Source organism: Solenopsis invicta, unplaced genomic scaffold (genome assembly GCF_016802725.1).
Source record: "Solenopsis invicta isolate M01_SB unplaced genomic scaffold, UNIL_Sinv_3.0 scaffold_38, whole genome shotgun sequence".
Lineage (NCBI taxonomy): Eukaryota > Metazoa > Arthropoda > Insecta > Hymenoptera > Formicidae > Solenopsis > Solenopsis invicta.
Window position 1 is genome coordinate 686,248 of NW_024105284.1, and position 21,556 is coordinate 707,803.

Sequence of the window (21,556 nt, forward strand, 5' to 3'; positions counted from 1 at the left end):
TTTTGACCTACTTCGTCCTTATCAGCCATCGATTAAAATAAATAGTATTGCATAATAATAAAATTATTTAAAATTAACAATATTAAAACAAGCGCCATATTAAAATAGTTTAAAATTAATAAAATTAATAAAATTAAAATATATATGAGAGCTATGAGAGACATAATTGCTTAAATTTCGCATGCTCTGTGGAGGATATCCAACAACGTGAAATTACCTAGTCAATCTGCAAAGAAATCGGATAATAGTTTTTGACGATGATGGATCTGAAGATTATTGTTTTTTTTTTCTTAGACATACACAGTCGATACAAACATTACAATTATTGCTCTGTAAAATATCCATGGATTGAATTCTTTAATTGAGACATCTAAAAAATATTGCTCCAAGTATGTCGAGAAATTAAGTTTATATTTACATGTGGGACAAGGTTGCAATATAACTCAAGCTCACTTATGAAATACGGAAAAACGTCTTATTGAGGATTGGGGTAATAATTGTACGAAAAAAATTACTGATCACGCTTTAGTGTTCATGTTACACGTTTAAAATCAGGTTGAAAATATCAATTATAACTTTTGTAGAAAACAAACAAAAACTGCGCAATTAATTGCTGTATAAAAATATACATCAAAAAGATTAATAATACAGGCTTCCACATTGTTGCTATCGTTTGTGACCAAGATTCGTCGAACATAGCAACATTAAAAGAATTTCTATTGCGGACTAAAGTGATGAGAAACTTTAAGAAAAGAACTCAAAATAATAATACATAGACAGCAACATAAATAATTGCTGAAATAAATATATAATATTATTTTATTCAAATTACATTTCAAATTACAATTTTCATGAAAAAAATGTACATATTGTTAACAGGTCACAGTTTTGAAGTGGAATCTACAGAAGTTGTTTTATTATATGATCTTTAATTTTTTATTCCTCACTAGCCATTGTGAGGTCATTCGTGTTTTATCCTATTATTAAAAGGTACACTGTAATGCGATGGTTTTCAACCGTAATTTTACTTACAAGGGGAGGACCAGGTGAGAGACCCTGGAATTTTGATCCCAATTTTTTTAGTTATTCTGGAGACGAAAAAAAAGTTTACGTCTCCCGGCGTTTCATCGAATAGGCTTTAGTTTCAAAATAATAAATTTGTGAAAATTGGCCATACCGCGGCGCGCCATATGAGCCTTCCTGGTAACTGTTCTCGCAACCAGTGCAGTCGGCTCCATGCGTTAGGTGCTTGCTTCATAATCGTAAGATCTGGTTTCGCTCCCGGATGTGTGCAATATTTTTTTTATTGGCGGTATGGCCAATTTTCACAAATTTATTATTTTGAAACTAAAGCCTATTCGATGAAACGCCGGGAGACGAAAACTTTTTTTTTCGTCTCCAGAATAACTAAAAAAATTGGGATCAAAATCCCAGGGTCTCTCACCTGGTCCTCCCCTTGTTAGTTTCAACTTTCAACCTTCTAATATACGATTAAAAAGTGAAATGGCAATAACAATTGGTGAAACTATATAATTTTGATAAATAAGTGAACAAAGTTACAGCAAATGCAGAATAATTTTTTGAAAAATTATAACTTTCTTAAAAATCATTATAGAAAATTGATTCAAAAAAGAAATTAAAGTTAAAAGATCATATTTTTACAAAAAAAATGTTCTATTAATTTGGATTCATAATTTAAAGTTAATTTTACAACATTAATAATGCTTACTTTTATGATATAAAATTAGCATGGAATTTATAGCATGGATATAAAATTAATATGGAATTTTCAATAATTATAGCTTTTGTGAGTTTAATGAATATTAATATGAATTTAGTGTTGAAAAGTAAAAATTACTTTTACTAACTTCATATTTCTAATATCTTTATATTTATATACACACAACGCCAAAATTAAAGAATCACTTATTCTGACTCCGAAAAATAGGCGTAATTCAAGAAAGTGTAACTTCGTCAAAAATGATCGTAAACAAATTTTTTTTTTAATTTTAAAGCTTGAAATCTCTAGTTTTGAGATTGATAAATCATTAAATAATTTACAGTTTACAAAGTTACACGGATTTAAATTGAGATGCGTCAAATTTCAAAATTTTTTACAAATTTTGCAAAGCTTTACGACGAGAAATAAACATTGCACGCAAATACGATTTACAATATTTGAAAGCGTGAATCTTTACCTTTAAGTTGCGTTTTTCTTGAGCTTTATACAATTTTTTTTCACTGATTGTGAGTTATTCAGCATTGAAGCAAAAAATCTTTTTTCAACGTTGACTAAATCAATAAATAAAAATCGTACAACGCTGAACAAGCACGCAAATTAAAGATAAAGATTCACGCTTTCAAACGCTGCAAACTGCGTTTGTGTGCGATTTTTAATTCAAGTCAAATAAACTCGCAAAATTCGTAATAAATTTTGCCATATTTTTATTTTTATCCGTATAGCTCCGTAAAAAATCATTGAATGTTCTCAAAGTCGATATAAAAATTGTATGTAGAAACATTAAACTGTAAAATGCGTTTTTAAAACATTTGATTTATCATTTTTGTTGATTTATTACGTTACACTCTCTTTTGGAGAGTAACTGTAGGTGATCCTTAGTTACTGTTAAATGCTTAATCTTTTGAACGTTTGCGTAATTTTTGCTGAAATCGATATTTGAACTTCGAAAAAAAAAAAATTGTAAAATGATTTTTCAGTTCTCATTTTAAAAGACATAACTTTTCTATTTAAGTTGATTTTTCTTGAAGATTCTTTTACACTAGGAAATAAAGTAAAAAATTCAAGAAAAATTAAAAAAATCCAAAATTTGCAAAATTGAAACAATTTTGAAAGTTGCAAATTGTTTGCCATTCAAATTAACATAAAGTCAAAAGTTAAAAAAGCCTTTAAAATGATTTAGTAATTAAAAAATAATCCACAATATTTTTGATGTTTTATTGCACTATAAAAAATTTTTAATTTTGTAAATTTTTGATTTTTAAAAATCATTCTTGAATTTCTTCCTTCACTTTCTAGTGTAAAAGAATTTTCGAGAAAAATGAACTTAAATAATCGAAATGTTACGCCCTTTAAAATGAGCCCTGAAAGATCGTTTTACAATTTCTCTTTTTTTTTAGTTCAAATATCGACTTCAGTAAAGATTAAGTAAGCGTTCAACAGCAAAATTAAAGGATCATCTACAGTTACTCTCCAAAAGAGAGTGTAACGTAATAAATCAACAAAAATGATAAATCAAATGTTTTAAAACGCATTTTACAGCTCAATGTTTCTATATACAATTTTCATCAACTTTGAAAACATATACTAATTTTTTACGGAGCTTTATATGAATAAAACTAAAAATGCGGCAAAATTTATTATGAATTTTGCGAGTTTATTTGACGTAAATTAAAAATTGCCCAAAAACGCAGTTTGCAGCGTTTAAAAGCGTGAATCTTTATCTTTAATTTGCGTACTTGTTGAGTGTTGTACGATTTTTATTCACTGATTCATTCAACATTAAAAAAAGAAACCATTTTTGCTTCAGTGTTGCCTAACGCAGTGAAAAAAAATAGTACAAAACTCAACAAAAACGCAAATTAAAGGTAAAGATCCACGCTTCCAAAAGCTCTAAACCGCATTTGTGTGCGATTTTCATTTTACGCTGTACAACTTGGCAAGATTTTTATAAGATTTTGATATTTGTTGGATTTTTTTTACGAATTTTGCAAAACTCCACGGCGGAAAATAAAAATTCCACAAAAATACAGTTTACAGCATTCAAAAGCGTGAATCTTTATCTTTAATTTACGTTTTTGTTGAGCGTTGTACGATTTTTATTCACTGAATTATTCAACATTGAAGCAAAAGAGGCCATCTTCGCTTCAGTGTTGCCTAATTCAGTGAAAAAAAATCGTACAACGCTCAACAAAAACACAAATTAAAGGTAATGATTCACACTTTCAAATGCTGTAAACCGTATTTGCGTGTAATTTTTATTTCGCGTCGTAAAACAGCCATTGCCGCTTCTCCCTTTTTACCGCGCCGCCTGTCGAGGCTGCCTATGGTTTGGCGACTAACAGGCGGTCCTCGTGTGCGGTGGGTAGGGAAAGTAAGTGCTCATTTGCCGAGTTTATTAATTTTTATTTTGGTAACAACTGCGAATAATGAAAAATGGTAAAGGACTTTTCTTCTCAGTATGAGTTGCTCTATCAACCCACGAGAGAATGAACAAATATTTTGGACAGCCTGTATAGATAATCAACCTGCTATCAAACTATAATAGTTCAAAATCCTAAATTTCACTGCCGAGCAAAACATATAGAAATAAAGTTTTATTTCATTCAGAGAGGAATATCAGAATCGCAAAATTGTAACTTACGTGTGTGCATTAAATAGCACCTGTTTATAAAAGCATTACCAAAGGAAAAGTTTGAAAATGTAATATCTGAGATAGGGTTATTCCGTGTACACATATGACACGATAATTATTCCTCTATGATTAATCGCGCAATATCATACAACATTAAAAAGGTGGAAGTGTGATAAGAATAAGGACAATTCATTTTTCTTCGTGTTTTGAATAGTCGCGCCATGAGAGACATTGCGTTTAGTGATTTTTATTTTAGGCGTAGTTGTACACTCAGCGTGCTTGATTCTGACCATGGGGAAATTTTCTAACCTGAGAAGTCGCTATCTTTCTACATACTTACAATTCAAGATTAACGCAATGACCAATAAGCTCTAGTCGTTACATTAATCATGGACTGTAGTAGTAAAGTCTGTAGAAAGATAGCGACTTCTCAGTTTGGAATTTTTCCATGGACAGAATCAAACACGCTTACATGGTAACTTGTGCGCAGCCAACGCTGCGCGCTCTCTTCCCGCCCTACGTTCTCACGTTCTGCAGGATTGCGAATGAACGTCTAAATACACCCAGACATCATTCTATCCTTGTTTAACATTCGGTAAACAACAAAGATAAACCATCTAGGCGTACTCCTGCGCACTCTTACTCAAGTTTTGTAAAACCTGCTAACTGTATGTATCCAAGTCAAGTTCGTATAAATTCACGTTCTCTCTTCAACTTTGATCTTCTATTGCTCCTACGCATGTACAAACCTACACTTAACAAAGAGTAAAGGCGATTGATTGCGCGCTGAAGTAGTCTACACCAGTGGTTCTTTGCCCGAGCGAATTTACGGTAATACGGACAAGTTAAGTCGTATGCCGATTTTGTTGGATGTCGGCATCGGAAAGCCGTTATCCCTCTTGTGCATTTCGTGGCTGCTTTCTTAATTTTTATCTCATTTCGTTCAAAGAATATATCTTTGTTTGTTACTGTTACACCTTCTGTTGAATTTCTAGCCCATCTATTTCCTTCCTCGAGAATAATCTATCGTGTAATTGCGTTTCGCGTACATTGGTGTCGGATCAGTTGACGTGACTTATGAACGCGTCTGCCCCTCCCCCCCCCCCAAATAATTTGGTAAATTCTTTCTTTCCCGTCTTTTCTTTGATTGCGCCGCTTCGCAACGAGGCGTACTCCACATGCCCGCGGAGTACATGACAACATACAAAACTAGTTTTAAGCCGTTTATCCAAATAATGTGTGTATTAATGTAGGTACAGAAAAATTCGTTTTCAAAAAAACAGATATCAAGGATGTACAGATTGTATAAAAAGTTCTGGTTCCCTTGAATATTTTAAAAATCTATTACGTCTGAAAAAAATGTTTCAAATAAAGGTTGCAAGGTTTAAAAGATCTATTTGTTAATGATATCAGTTTGACTTTGGATGGCATCGCCAAGATCAAAGCAAGGTCACTCTTTTTTTTTTTAAGAAAACACCCTATTACTAATTTTAGAATTTAATAGCTGATGTTAAGAACTTTTCAAAACACTATAGTAAAGTTTATTTTCATAAAATACATTGCCCAGCAAAAAAAGCAATACACTAAAAATTTAAGAAAAATTGATCAAACTTTAAACGCTTGTAAAATAATACGGGACCTTCAATAAATTATCAATCCGTACAACACGATATTATTTTCCCGTCTTGAAATATTACTATTTAAATTTTGTGGACTGTATAAGCGTATCGCGGACCAAGTTGGAAGGGAGCACGCCGGCAGCGCATGATCACACAATAACTACGCACTTAAGTCACAGCAACAGAGTTTCTTTAATCCAAATAACCGTACAATTAATGTTCAATGCTCGAGCTTCGGGGCACGATGACTTACACAAATCCGTAACCCTTTCAGCCAAGATGCGTAAACTCAGAAGCACTTCCCTACGCAATGCCTATACGGCGCACCCGCTCTACGCGACGAATCGTGGAATGCGTACCGTCTCGAAAGTTCAACGTTCCTCGCAACTAGTCGCGATATGCGTTGCACTCAATCGCACAAGTAATCTAAGGTCAATACGACAAATCGTTAATCACACGTAACTAATTACGCGGAGACACGGCAGCTTGTATCGTACGTACGATGTACCGGAGCGAACGTCTCAATCGCACGGATCCTCAAGCTCCCTTTTCGCAATGATCCTTGCAGAGCGCTCGGCAACTGTCTCGCGCCCAGCAAAGAACATACGTGGGGATTGACCAATAGTATCGATCCACCTCGATGGCACATATTTCCGTGCTAGAGATCGTCGAATATCACACGGTGTCGTGATATTTTCACAAACCATGACAAACACTCGGCATGAACCAAGCTAACTCAATATTTAATAACTGAAGAAACTTAAATCTTTAATATTTTTACAATAGGAAATATTTATGATACAGGGATGTTTCCCTGTGTATAAATGAAAAATAAAATTAAAGCTTGAAGCCTGTACTTTGAGAAACTTTTAATGCCGATTAAGTAGCATGATTAATTTGCTAATGGCCAATGACATAACAAAAACTTGCAAAATTGAAAAGTAAAACGTGAAATTTCTAGAGTTGTGTAGAGTGAAGCAGTTGACGTTACTCAATAAAAAACACGTAAAAGTTTGAAATTTTTGCTTTAAAATGCGCTTTTGCGGAACTCGATAAGATAATTTTTCGGGAAGTTATGCCAATCTGTAGAAAAATTGATTTTTACAAGATAATAATGAATTATGAATTGCAATGCCGCCGTTATCAATGCAAATCACTACAATTCTATCCAAAACAGAAAACATATGTGCGTGCGTGTGTGTGTGTGTGTGTGTGTGTGTGTCCGTATACGTGTGAATGTGTGTGTGTGTGTGTGTGTATTTGCATACCAAAAGGATAAGGTTCCTGCGGTTTGTCAACTGCACAGTATTTAAAGACTCCAAACCCTCCTTGCGATGTGTTTGTGTGTGTGTGTGTGTGTGTGTGTGTGTTACACACATACATGCACACGCACGCACGCGAGCACGCGCGCGAACACACAAACACACATGCGCGCGCGCGCACACACACACGCACTGCACAAGAAGAGTTTGAAGCTTTAAATACTGTAAAGTTGAACCACGGGGTCCTTGTGGTATGCACATACACACACAAACACATTAACACACATGCGCGCGCGCGCGCGCACGCACGCACGCACGCACGCGCGCACACACACACATGCACACGCACACACACACACACACACACACACGGATGTTTTCAAACCAACATGTCTTAAACAGACTTGTGATTCGCATTGATAACGGTGGCATTGCAATTCATAATTCATTATTATCTCGTAAAAATCAATTTTTCTACAAATTAGCATAACTTCCCAAAAAATTATCGTATCGAGTTACGCAAAAACGCATTTTGAAAAAAAAATTTCAAACTTTTATACGTTTTTTACCTTATTGAGTTACGTCAACTACTTCACTCCACAAAATTCTAGAAACTTCACGTTTTACTTTTCGGTTTTGCAAGTTTTCGTTATGTCATCGGCCATTAGCAAATTAATCATGCCACTTAATCGGTATTAAAAGTTTCTCAGGGCACAGGCTTCAATCTTTAATTTCGTTTTTAAAACATGCCTGTATCATAAATATTTCCTGTTTTACAAGAGTTTAAAGTTTGGTAAATTTTTCCTAAATTTTTAGTGTACCACTTTTTTTGCTGGGCAGTGTACTTTGCAATTTCATTAGTTAAAATTTAGGACCTCTGCCATTAGCATGTGATCATGCGTATAAATGATTGATGAGATGGGAGGGATGATCACCCATTTCTTCCTGATAACAACTAATCACAATTGTTATTTAACTAGTAAGGTAATATTAGATGTGGCTCAAACTAAGCTGAAACTACATAAGCTAAAGATCTCTTTTGTTAAACTTATTCGACTGCTACAAGTCTTCCTGAAACTTACAACTGGAGTTTAAACTAATAATGTTTACTAAGAGAACGAATATCCTTTTTGATGATGCAAAGATGAAATGATCGTCAAAGATCTTATGTACAAGTGATAGAACTCTTCAACCAAATAGAAATGAAAATAATGTACAGTCGTAAGCAAAAAGGTTGAAACACATTTTCTTCGATGGTTAGATGGTTCAATGCTTAATTGGTTGGATCCACAGGTAAGACCAATGACGTTCGCCGTTCGATGAGCAAGTCTAGATTCTAAAAACAATTGAAGAAAATGTGTTGCAACCTTTTAACTCACGACTGTACATGGTTTGTTCGTAAAATAATGAGACTGGCCGTCGCGCAACGCTCCAGTCGCCAGCAGTTTTTTGGTGGTTCAATAATTCAAGAACCGACGGGAGACCGTTGAAGACATGGAGCGATCTGGACGCCCTTCAACGAGTGGTTTGGATGAAAATGTTGCTAAGTACAGGCACATTTTCATCCAAACTACTCGTTGAAGAGCATCCAGATCGCTCCATATCTTCAACAGTCCGCCGTCCGTTCTTAAACTCATGGAACCACCGAAAAACTTGAGCTCTTGACAGGGCATCGTCTTTGTAAGCCACATTAACCAAGGCAATTGGAAGCAGTTTTGCCTAGGTAAAAGCAAAATTTAATCCCGTATCGCTGCTCCAGCAAACGCTCCATTTTTCTGACGTGACAAAGATTCAAAAACAGCTTTTGCGCCACGCGTGATCCTCACTACGTCAGATCGCGGATGCGGCTGCCGCCTGGTGCGTTGCTTAGTTTAGCCCCCCCCATCACAAGTCTCATCTGTAGGGAACGCGTTGCTGGCGACTGGAGCGTCGCGCGACGGCCAATCTCACTTTTCGGACAAACCATGTATATCTAAATTAACTGTGATTCATACTATACGTTTTGAAGAAATAGATTTTATTAAAAATCGAGTTAGACAAGATAAATCTGCAACAGCGACAAATCCTGATAAAAAATTAAATGTTTTGCAGTCCCTTGTTGAAAATTCGTATAATTCAATTCGCAAAGTTGCACAGCAGCATAACATCGTTCCTATGTCAATCTTAACATTCTAAAAAAAGGAGAAAGTCCTTTTATTTAAAATCTGTTTGGTACAGAAACTATGTGAAGATAATTTTGATCGTCGTATGGAATTTTGTGAAAAAATGGTAATAAATATCGATAGAAATCCTCTATTTGTAGTTAACATAGTTTTTCCAGATAAAATTACTTTTTAGCTAACTAGGAATGTAAATTGATATAATAACAGATATTGGAACAATGAAAATTCTAATTGAATGCGCGAGGCACATGCTCAGAATCCGTAAAAAATCAATGGGATTTTAAATAACGCGATTATTGAGCCTATCTTCATTGAATTTTACAACGGAAAACTATTTTGCTATGCTTCGAAATGAAATAGTAGCAGCAATACAAAATATCGTTAGAACTTCAATGAGATTTGGTACCAGCAAGATTGGACGCCACTTCACTATGATTTACAAGTATAGTATGTCAATATTTGAATAAAGTTTTCCGAATAAGTGGATAGGAAGAAAGGATTACATTGAATGGTCAGCAAGGTCACCCGATTTAAATCTACTCAATTATTTTTTGATAAGATATTTAATAGATAAAATTTATATTTTAAAACACGAGAATAGAAGGCCTATGTCAGTCGCGGTGATTCTAGGTGCCGAATAATAATTTTTCATTTACAATTTACAACTCAAACTGCGCGCCGTATATTCATCGGACTTGAAACACAATCATGAAACTGGAACAGTAATATTGGTACAATACGAAGCACATATAATATCTCCTCTCTCCGAGGAAAAAAAAATTAAAAATTATTATTCGGCACCAAGAACTACTGCGATTGACGTAACCCTTCTATTCTTGTGTTTTAATTTTATCAGTCCGATATAACTTATTATTGTTTATATTGTAAAACCTCGAAATTTTTTATTTACATCAATGATGAAATTAGTTAACAGACAGTTGAAATTAGAATAATATATACCTAAAGGATTTTGCAGAAATGCAGTTTTAAATCTCCATAATCATATTACCAAACTGTAAAGGGATACCAATTTGAGCATTTACTATAATGTCGTTCTTTCAAAGCAGAACATTGTAATGTTCGCTGCACGCCCAGGGGGTTCTATGCAATAAATTGAAAATCTATTGAAATCTCAGGTGGAAATCGCTGAGAGTATAAATGGAGAAAGTAAATGCACATAAAAAAAGAGGTGCGTCAGTGTACGCAAGTACGCATACACACGCATTAGAAAAGAAAATTCGATCAAACATATTTACGCGATATACTTTGGGTAATGCAGCGGTTCTGTAATTTTTAACCCTCATGATTTAATAAAAGGAAAGTACTTAATAAAAAATAACTTTAATATATTGTTTCGAGAAGCTCTTGACATCAGCTATTAGATTCTGGAATCAGAAATAGTCATATAAAAAAAAAAATTGTGTGACTTTGACCTGATCTTGACGACGCCACCCAAGATCATTAATATCATAAATAAATAGATTTTTTAAACCCTAAAACTTTTGTTAAAACATTTTTTTCAGAATTGCTTGGTTTTACGATATTCAAAGGTCCAGAATTTTACACTTTGTATAATTAAAAATTACGATATTAAGAAAAAACAGTAGAAAGTAAAAGTAGTGAAAGTTATAAGGTTTGCGAATATATCAAAAATTCAAGTCTTCATAAAATTGATCAATTACTATAATCGTTTTATAGAAAATCTTAGTGATATACTAAGCCTACTAAACGAATTACTAAAAATAAACATTCAATTTAGTTAGACGTCAGATTGTGAGCACGCTTTTCAACATGCCAAACAAACATTTCGTACTAATTAAATATTAGTACCGTTTAATCTGAAACTGCTAGTCGTTTCAGCAACTGATGCCAGCCCATACAGAGCAGCGTTGTCACATGTACATATATCCAATTAGTACGGAATGCGTAATGCAAGGCAGACTCAAAGAAAATATATAAGGAGGCGTGTTCCGTCATTTTTGAAATTAAAAAGTTACATAATTTTTGTACAGTAAGCGGTATACGTTTTATATAGATAAGAAATCGATTACTCAGATTCTCAACACGCAAAATAGTTTTGCGCTATAGAGCGCGATACGCATGCAATATTATGCCGTTTTCCTTCAAGAGTTCGATTTCGAGATTAAATATGGGAAAACCAAAAATCATAGCAACGCGGACAGCTTTCCTCGATTACCAATTAAAAAAAAAACTTTATTTATACGATAGAAACTATAAATATTTTGCAGTTGAATAAAATTTGAATAGAAACGACTAAAAATATAAATTTCACAAAAATGATAGAAACAAAAGAAAAAGCAAAACAGAAAAAAGATTTAAAGAAAAATAAATGTTTAAAAAGATTGAAACTACAAAATCACGATTTTGCATTAAGCAACAGAATTTTATTAAGAGAAGCCAACATTGTAAGTTTTAAGAAATAGGATTCTTAAGGAACTGCATTCCGAACACGTGGAGATGATGAAAATGAAAGACTTAAATCGAAATTACATGTGGTGGCAAGGTATTAATAGTGATATCGGAAAACCGGTCTGAAATTCCAAAGAATATAATCGTTTTCAAAACAATCCTAAATCAGTACCGTTCCACTATTGGGAGCCTATAAACGAGCCATTTCAGAGAATCCATATGGATTGTACAGGACCTTTTAAACCTATTTTCTAGTTTGTGTAGATGCATGTACAAAATGACTGGAGATCTATGTAATGAATAATATTACCGAAGCAAGCATGATAAAAAAATTCCGCAATATTTTATCGAGATTCGATATTTCGCGAATGTTAATGACAATGATAACAAATAATGGGAAATTTTCTGTTTCTTAAGAAGATTTTGTTAGAGCAAATGAAATTATTCACAGACGAATTGTGTCATATCACCTTGAGTACCAATGATCCGAGATATTTGTTCAAACAAGAGTTAAGGTGAACCAAATTAACGAAGAATAATATTAAAACAGTTCTTATTTTACTATTGCACTTACTTTAAACTCGAAGGTGAAATAATCACCAGCTAATGTTTTTTTTCTTTTTGGACAAAAATTTCAAAGTTAATTTGATTTAATCTTTCCAAGTAAAATTTCGATGAAAGATTGACAAAGTGTGATAAAAAAACAAAAAATTTTCAAATCAAAGATAAAGTTGCTGCGCACATGTACGTGAATAAAATAAATTAAATACGATTCAGGATTGTACATAAAAAGTTAGGGAAGTTACACTATTAGAAAATAAAAAGATGTGAAAGCGGTATATTAATCAGTTACGCGGAAGCGGGCAAGGCATTCAGGATGTTAAGACGCAATCAAATTTAAATATCTTAAATTCGAATTATTCGAAATTAAAGATACCAGAAATAGCGAAGAAAGACCGATAAATGATGTTCCGAATGAATGAGGCGCGAATGAGGCCGTCCAAGTACCAGCTGAGGAGACGGAGGAAAATACGCAGGAAGAAGGACCTGTAGATGAAAATGAAATACATGCGAGCGAGCAAAATGCATATGTATACACGTCCCCAGCGAATTAAAAAGAAACCGTCTCGATACGACTTTCTTGCTTCTTATTAGCTTATATCTGTATCAGCAAAAGCAAGAAGATTAGGCCCCATTAAACTAAGAAACTGTTTTGTAAAAAAGAGGAAGAGCTGTGTATTTTATAACGTCACGGATACTAATCACATTATCAATGCGTGACGCTTTCTCGATAAAAGGACCGAGAGAGATCTCGGCGCAACGAATTAGGCTGTCACTCTCTCGCTGTTGACGCACAATACACAACGTGTGCTTCGGATTTTGTAGCAGTCTTTTAGTAAATAATCAAATTAAGAATTTAGAATAAGCATATTTATCCCTTTCTGGGAGACAATTCTAATAACATAATGATAAAATAATGCTTTTTGAAAAGACAAACAAAAAATTGTATTTCAAAATAAAAAAAAATAAATTTTATACAATAACACAATTGCGATACATATGTAATATAAATATATTAAGATGACTTATAGACTTGGTTAAGCGGTGTGAGAGCGTGCGGGTGTGTGTGGAGATAGAGCAAGGTTGAGTATGAGTGTTTTTGTATATTAAAAAGAATTAGGAAAGTAAAGAGGTATGAGCTATAGAGGTAGAAGGGTAGAGAAGACGGGTAATTAGAGGCAAAGGTAGGAAAGGATTTGCGGTTATATTGAAAGATATAGGAGAAAGGAACAAGAATAGGGCAGACAATAAGGCGAGAGAATTCGAGAGGGCCGGTAAGACAGGAAGACAGCGGAATTAAACACGGATGGTAAGGAAAATGAAAAGGGTGACGGTGCGTAAAGAAAAAAAAAAAAGAAAATTTGTTAATAAGGAAAGATATTAATATAAGAACTGGCGAATTAGGTGATAGAGATATAAGGAGAAATAGCTATAGAAAACATAAAGTGACAGATAATGCAAGAAATCTGGCAGAATGGTTTATGGAGAAAGGAGACGAACAAAACGGAAAAGAAGAAAAAGGAAATAAGAACTGTATAAGACAAGAAGGCGATAAAGGTGTAGACAGAAATGAAAGAGAAATCGAACTATATGGAAGAATTTGAAGAAAAAGAGGCTGATGGAATTTTAAAGAACTGTTGAAAAGGAAATAAAAAGAAAAAGGAGATAATAGAAGAATTTTAGAAGAATATAGTAAAATGAAGCTAAGACAAAGTATTTAAATGGGAGAAATAGGAGACAATAGGCGTGGAACCGTATCTCTTGCCTTTGGAGATTGAGTTTACATAAGCTGGAGAAAAAGTTAAATAAGATGAAATAAAAGAAAAAGAAAATAGAAATAATTATATGGAACAAGGCGGCAAAGATAGATGCAGAAATTACAAAGAAATTGAGTAATCTAAAAAGTTGGGAGAAAAGAAGGCTAATAAGAATATTAAAGATGTTTAAAAAAAAGTAAAACAGAGAAAAGAAAAAAGAGAAGTGGAAGAACTGAGAAGAAGGAAGGAAGAAACCGAGAAATGGAGGTACGGAGAAAGAAGAATGTGAGGATACGTGAAAAAAAAATTTTAATTAAGATGTAAGATAGAAAGGGAATTATAGGCATAAGCACAGGCATAGGTATAAGGGGTAGGTAAGAGAATAGATATAGAGAAGTATAGTTAGCATTGGTATGTATGGATGGATGAATATATAAGTATCAATTGTAAACCAAATCCCCTTCTTAGCTTTATATGCTAAAGGTAAATAAATTCAATTTAAAAAAATGATTTATTATTATTCCTCGCAATTTTAATAAATACTATGTGAGTATTGAGTATAATATGAATATTGATTGTTACACAAGTTTATCCGATTTTTTTTTATTTTTTTCTCAATCAAATAGTACTCATCAGAGTACTGTTTCATTGAAAACAGGGTAAAAAACCGAACAAACTTACGTAACATCCCAATATTATAGAAATACAATTATTATATGCCACCATTAAATTATTGTAATTTATTTTGACTGACACTTTAATAATACTGTGATAATTTTTGTGATACTTCAGCAATATTCTTGTTGTATCTGAATGTAATATTGCTGATATTACTGTTATATTACGTGCTATATGGGATATAAAAATCAAAGTTTCCCCACATTAAAAGCGTATATCCTTTGAACAATGCTTTTTGCATTAACGACTGAGACATCGAGTGAGTCCCAGTTGCGCACAGAATAAATCGGACACAGCAAGTTAAACACCTCCGATTTTGATGAAATTAGACTCATTCGACGCGTTTTCGTACAAAATAAACAAATTTGACAGAAAAGTGTCAGACTGCGAATCAAAATATCAAGCACTAAAAATAACGACTATTGAGGTTAGGATACCTGTCATACCTACGTAATTCACGTAATGTAGCATCTTAAAAAAGTAAATGCCTGGAAGGGAGAGGGGCTTCGTCCCTCCCCCCCCCCACAAATTTCTAATTTAAACCCCAAATTTAATTGTATAAGTTAAAAATTTGCGATATATTCAATTCGCTGTGTCCGATTTAGTTTGTGCGTAACTGGGACTTCCCCAAGATATCTACAAATGCATATACGAGTAAGATATTCAATATTTCGCTTCTTTTTTTTTTAGAGTTATAATTACCCTTTTACCAAAGTATCAAAAATAATTTACATTATAAATGAATATATACAATTGGCGTAATATAAAAGACAAACTGATTTTGAAATCAAGATTTCTCTGCCAACAAAATGAAAAATATACCTTCTGAGTTCTTCCTGACTGTGAGCTAATGCTTGAACGACTCGTTCCAACCGAAGAGACCTGGCTGTTAAGGGAGACGCCGCTTCGCTACCACTTCCTACACCGGTACTATCTCTTTCGCTAACCGAATGCAGTTCTTCTCCTGACAACTGCAACTGCCACAGACGAGAAACATTATTACATTTCTATATGTAATTTTTAAAAATTTTCAAAATTTTTTAATAACACATTCCTCAGTTTTTTTCTTAATAAAAATGTAGAAAAGTATCGTTTATTGTAACTTTCCTATTTTTTAAATTGTATATATACAGGATGTCCGAGAAAGCTCGCATCCCCTTTTAAGAGCAGATTCTTTGAAACATTCTAAGAAAAAAATTTTAATACAAAACTGTCAAGGGTATAATGGTTTTAAAATTATTCGCGGTTAAAGATTCCAAATCATAGAGTTGACATTTTGCGCGCTCAGGTATGGTGACATGACAAGGTATTACAAAGGTACCTCTTGACATTGATGTTGTCATATAAATACGCAGTGACATTTAAGAAATTATGACTGTAGCAAACATATTTGTATATTACATATGCAAAATTAGCGTTTTCAATAAAATATCAATTCAATAACAAGGTGTTACGATAGCCGTTGAGTCAGCTGTCAAAATGAATTCATTACCACGTTTATATAATAAGAACTTCTCTTTTTACAAGAACTTTTACTTTTTGATATATTACCATAACAATTCTTATCATATAAACATAGTAATGAATTGATTTTGACAGCTAACCAAACGGCTATCGTAACATCTTGGTATTAAATTGATATTTACTGAAAACGTTAATTACGCATATGTAATGTACAAATATGTTTGCTACAGTCATAATTTCTTAATATAAATGCCACTCCGTATTTATATGACAACCTCAATGTCAAAAGGTACCCTTGTGGTACCTTGTCACGACACCATGCCTAAGCGCGCGAAATGTCAGCTCTGTGATTCGTAAACTTTAATCGCGAATAATTTGAAAAGCATTATACCCTCGATACTTTTGTATTAGAATTTTTTTCTTAAAATTTTCCAAGGAATCCGCTCTTAAAAAAGCATATGAGCTTTCTAGGACACCCTGTATATATTTGAATATACATGGTGTATCCGTAAAGTAAGACTGACCGTCGCGCGACGCTCCAGTCGCCAGCAGTGCGTTCCCTGCAGGTGGGATTTGTAATGGGAGGTCTAAACTAAGCAACGCACCAGGCGGCAGCCGTGTTTGAGCTCTGACTAGTGAAGATTACACGTAGCGCAAAAGCTGTTTTTGAATCTTTGTCACGGCAGAAAAATAGAGCGTTCGCTGGAGCAGCGATACGCGATTAAATTTTGCTTTCACCTAGGCAAAACTGCTTCCGATTGCCTTGGTTAATGTGGCTTACAAAAACGATGCCCTGTCAAGGGCTCAGGTTTTTCGGTGCTTCAAGAGTTCAAGAACGGACAGGGGACCGTTGAAGACATGGAGCGATCTGGACGCCCTTCAACGAGTGGTTTGGATGAAAATGTGACCAATGTACAGGCACATTTTCGTCCAAACCACTCGTTGAAAACCGTCCAGATCGCTCCATGTCTTCAACGGTCTTCCGTCCATTCTTGAACTCACTAAACCACCGGAAAACCTGAGGCCTTGACAGGACATCGTCTTTGTAAGCCACATTAACCAAGATAATCGGAAGCGGTTTTGCCCAGGTGAAAGCAAAATTTAATCATGTATCGCTGCTCCAGCGAATACTTCATTTTTCTGCCGTAACAAAAATTCAAAAACAGCTTTTGCGCCACGCGTGATCCTCAGAGCTCAAACGCGGCTGTCGCCTGGTGCGTTGCTTACAAGTTTAGACCCCCCTCCCCCATCACAAATCCCACCTGCAGAAAACGCGCTGCTGGCGACTGGAGCGTCGCGCAACGGCCAGTCTTATTACTTTACAGACAAACCATGTATTTCTGTAATTAAGCTTTAAATTAAAATTCTATGAAACTAAACATAATTTAAAATTAAGTGCAGAATAATATTTTATTATTCATTTAGGAAATCTTTTCTTTTTCTATTGCTTATAATACAGAAATTATCGACGTAATTTTTTTTTTTTTTATGATTGAATATTGACCAAACAATCTGTCATTAAAAAGGAAATCACTTAAAACGTATGTTTCTAATAAATGAAATGATTTCATGATATTATGACGCTGTACACTATAATTTATTACCTATCAAGTTATTATCAATGTTTCTCCAAGAAAGAAAAAGTTCTTTATTTTTCTTAACAAATTTATTTTTTTATACCATATTAAATTTCTAAGAGATCCAAATGTTTTTTAAATAAAAAAAGTATATAAAAATCAATTTATATTTCATTTAATCCTTATTCTACCGATGCAATACCTAAGTAATTTTTTCATTTGTAAAACAATTTTTCTAAATTCTAACGCTCCAAAATTTTTGAAGTAAATTATATATTTTTTTCTATCTAATTTAATCTTCTTCTCAGAAACACTTTATTGAGACAACTGTAATTCGAGCAATTAGGCTTTATTTTTTATATACCTATTTCTATCAAAGAGATACCTGGATACCCATATATATTTTGTGTAGGAATTCAATGAAAAAAGTCAAAACTTATACTCTTTTTGCATCTCTAATTGTAAACGTTTTGTTCATTTCTTATTTTATTCATAATATTTTAATTAAAAAATATGAAAAATAACACAAAGAGTTATTTGATTAATGTAACGTGTTTTTTGTAAAAAAAAATAAACTAGATAAAAAATATAGTTCATTGTGAAATTTCAGGACGCTAGAACCATTAAAACATTAAAAAAAATTTTACCAAATTAAAATAGGTATTCGAGTACGGATAGAATAAAGATTAATAAAAATTTTCTCAAAACCTAATTTTATTGTAAATTTTATTGTAATTGTATTTTTACTCACTAAATTTTACTCAAGAAATCTTTCGTATTAAGGAAGTTCTCCAGCTTAAAAAAATGAATAGGTGCCATCATTCATATGTATCTTAACATAGGAACTTTTTAGCAGTTATCTTCAAAATAATAACTAATAAGTAAAATCTAAACAATAAAAATAAGAATTTATTTAAAAATATTTTCTTTGTAATATTGATAAATACTAATATAAAAGAAAATAAAAAAAATTCCTAATGATGTTCGCGTATAAAAATAAACATTCAATATATGTGAATTACAAAATTTAAAAATAATTAAAAATAATTAAAAATAAAAATAATTAAACAAGCGTCAAATCCAAGCTAAATATTAATGCTAATATTAACAATAATAAATTATATAGGACTGATAAAATTAAAACACAATATTAGAAAGCCTATGTCAGTCACAGTGGTTCTTATTGCCGAATAATCATAAATTTCACAATTTCCAATTTGAACTGCACGCTGCACATTCGTTAGACTTAAAATACACTCATGAAGCCGCAATATGTAATATTAATGCTTTCAGAAGAATAAATAATGTTCCTTCTTCCCGAAAAAATTGTAAAGAATTTTATTGTCAAAAACTAACACCTCAGCGAGAGTTTGCACTTGAATCAACCGAATTCTATGCGGGCGTCCTACCACCACTTCAACCACTGAGGTATGTAATGATATTTTCTCAATGTTAACCAATATAAATTAAATGAACGTCGAAGTAATAGAATGCCTTATACCAGGGCTCGGCAAAAAATGCACATTTCAGTCGATTTTCAGCTAGCGCTATTTCCCTTACCTCACCAGCTGCATGCAGTTCAAACATCAATCGGCATTTCGATTATACGGGAAGTAGTGAGGTAAAAAAAAATTTTAAGCTGAAAATCGGCCAAAATGTGCATTTTTTACTGAGTCCTGTCTTATACAGAAACCATCATGTAAAAAAAGCGCAAGACATTACTCATGTATAATATTAGTTAACTTATTATCGCATGTAATTCGTTAAAATTTATATAAATATGCAAACTCTCAAATTGTTAACGATTTCGAAATGACACTAAAGATAACTTGACACGTTAAAACGTTTATTATATGAATATTAAAATATAAATAAATAATAGTAGTTAGCATTAATATTTAGCTTAGCTTCGACGCTCGTTTAATTATTATTTTTGTTTGAAAAAAATGGTTTATAGTAATATTTTAATTTAACAAGCAATGTTGCCAAACTTTTTATTGATATGGTGTCATATTTAAAGACTTGTATAATTCAAAAACATTTCAAACTTTTACACGAAAAAGATGATGAAACTTTATTTTTTTAATTCAAAAACGTTTTTTTTTTAAATTCCATTCTTTCTTATGAATATAGTTTTTCAAATTTTTGGTATTTGTATAAATTAGACAAAACATTTCCATAAGATTCAATGCTATTTTAAAAAACATAACTACTTAAAAAGCCTAATAATCATAATTGGATCGTAGTAAACATTTTTTGTGTGATTTTATAGGGGAATATGGGATAAAGTGGGACACGTTTTTATTTTTCCATTAAAAAAATTATATTTTTGTAAACTTGAGATGTCCATTCGATAGAGAATTTCATTAGCTAACTTTCTATGCTCACGGAATTTCAAAATTATATTTTTTATTATATTTTTGTTCGGATTTTCCAAAAAGTAAGTTTTTGGCCATCTAAAAAAATTGTGAGGTAAAATGGGACACACTGTGGGGTAAAGTGGGACAATGATTTTTGGCCAAATTTAATAAAAAATCAAGTAAAAATCGTCCGAAATACAATTTGTAACGTTTATTTAATAATTAAAGAATAAAAATATAATAGGATAATTAGTAATTGTGTTAAAAAAAAGCATTAAAATTAATCCGAGTCAGAATCACAATGAACACATGTGCAGTAACCGCCTGAGATGTTTGCACATCTCAGGTGAACTGGTTAAGCACATGCGTTGTATTTGATTGAATTATGTCGATTTAACACCTTCGGTATGGTATCCATACAAATAATACAAAAATCGTCTTCAGATGAGGTTGAAGAGGTATCAAACACCAAAGTTAACGACTATTGAGGTTAGAATATCTATCATATTGACGAGATGTAGCAACTTGAACATGCGCTGTGATCACGTGATTAGCATGCACGTGACCTTTAGCTTTAATGGCGTGTCCCCATTGAACTATACTCTTATACTCTAACTGGAAAGGGCACTAGCCGTCAAAAAACGTGACGAGAGAAAGAGCCATTTCGAAGGGCCGCCTCTCTTTGTCAGTACAGTCACGTTAGAAAGTTTTGCAATACCGGCACATGAGGATAGATAAACGAGCGACTTGAGTGATATACATAAATAAAATTTTTCCTCTACATTTAACACTTTCTGTAAAAGTTAATTTCTTCCTCGTTTCCACAAATTCCGTTACATGCTGTATCAACATGAAAAAAAAAAAAAAAATTTAACTTTTGAGTAGGAATGTAAGGTGAATGCTGACGCATGCGCTTAAAAAAAGAGATGTAGCCCCTCGCATCATGCTATTTCTATCACGTTTACCGCTTACGGACGTAATATGGCAGTGCCCATTCTAGTTAGAGTATAGTTCAATGCGTGTCCCACTTTACCCCACAAAAAATGTCCCCTATACGTTTTTAAGTTCACCAATCTACACCTCGATAAATTTATCGGTCTTGGAATACAATTCTAAGTTGAACAAGACTAGTAATATCCAGAATTGAGTAACTACTTAAAAAATTAAAAGTTAAATAATAAAATTAATAGTTAATAATTTTTTAACTTAACTAAGTTAACTTTAAACAATTTAGTTTTTAATTTTAACTAATTATTTTTGAAAAACATAATTTTAATTTATTATCCTTTTTATAAGATAAAAATTTATTTACA

General features: G+C 32.8%; 1 protein-coding gene across 21 annotated transcripts in view; it reads right to left on the minus strand.

Moving 5' to 3' along the window:
- LOC120356744 (liprin-alpha-1-like) overlaps positions 1 to 21,556 on the minus strand; it is a 226,234-nt gene that overhangs the window by 104,809 nt on the left and 99,869 nt on the right. For all 21 annotated transcript variants that reach the window (XM_039459413.1, XM_039459394.1, XM_039459396.1 and 18 more), the window contains one exon: positions 15,665 to 15,819. In XM_039459413.1, the coding sequence (XP_039315347.1) occupies positions 15,665 to 15,819 (155 nt within the window). The remainder of the gene's footprint in view (positions 1 to 15,664; positions 15,820 to 21,556) is intronic.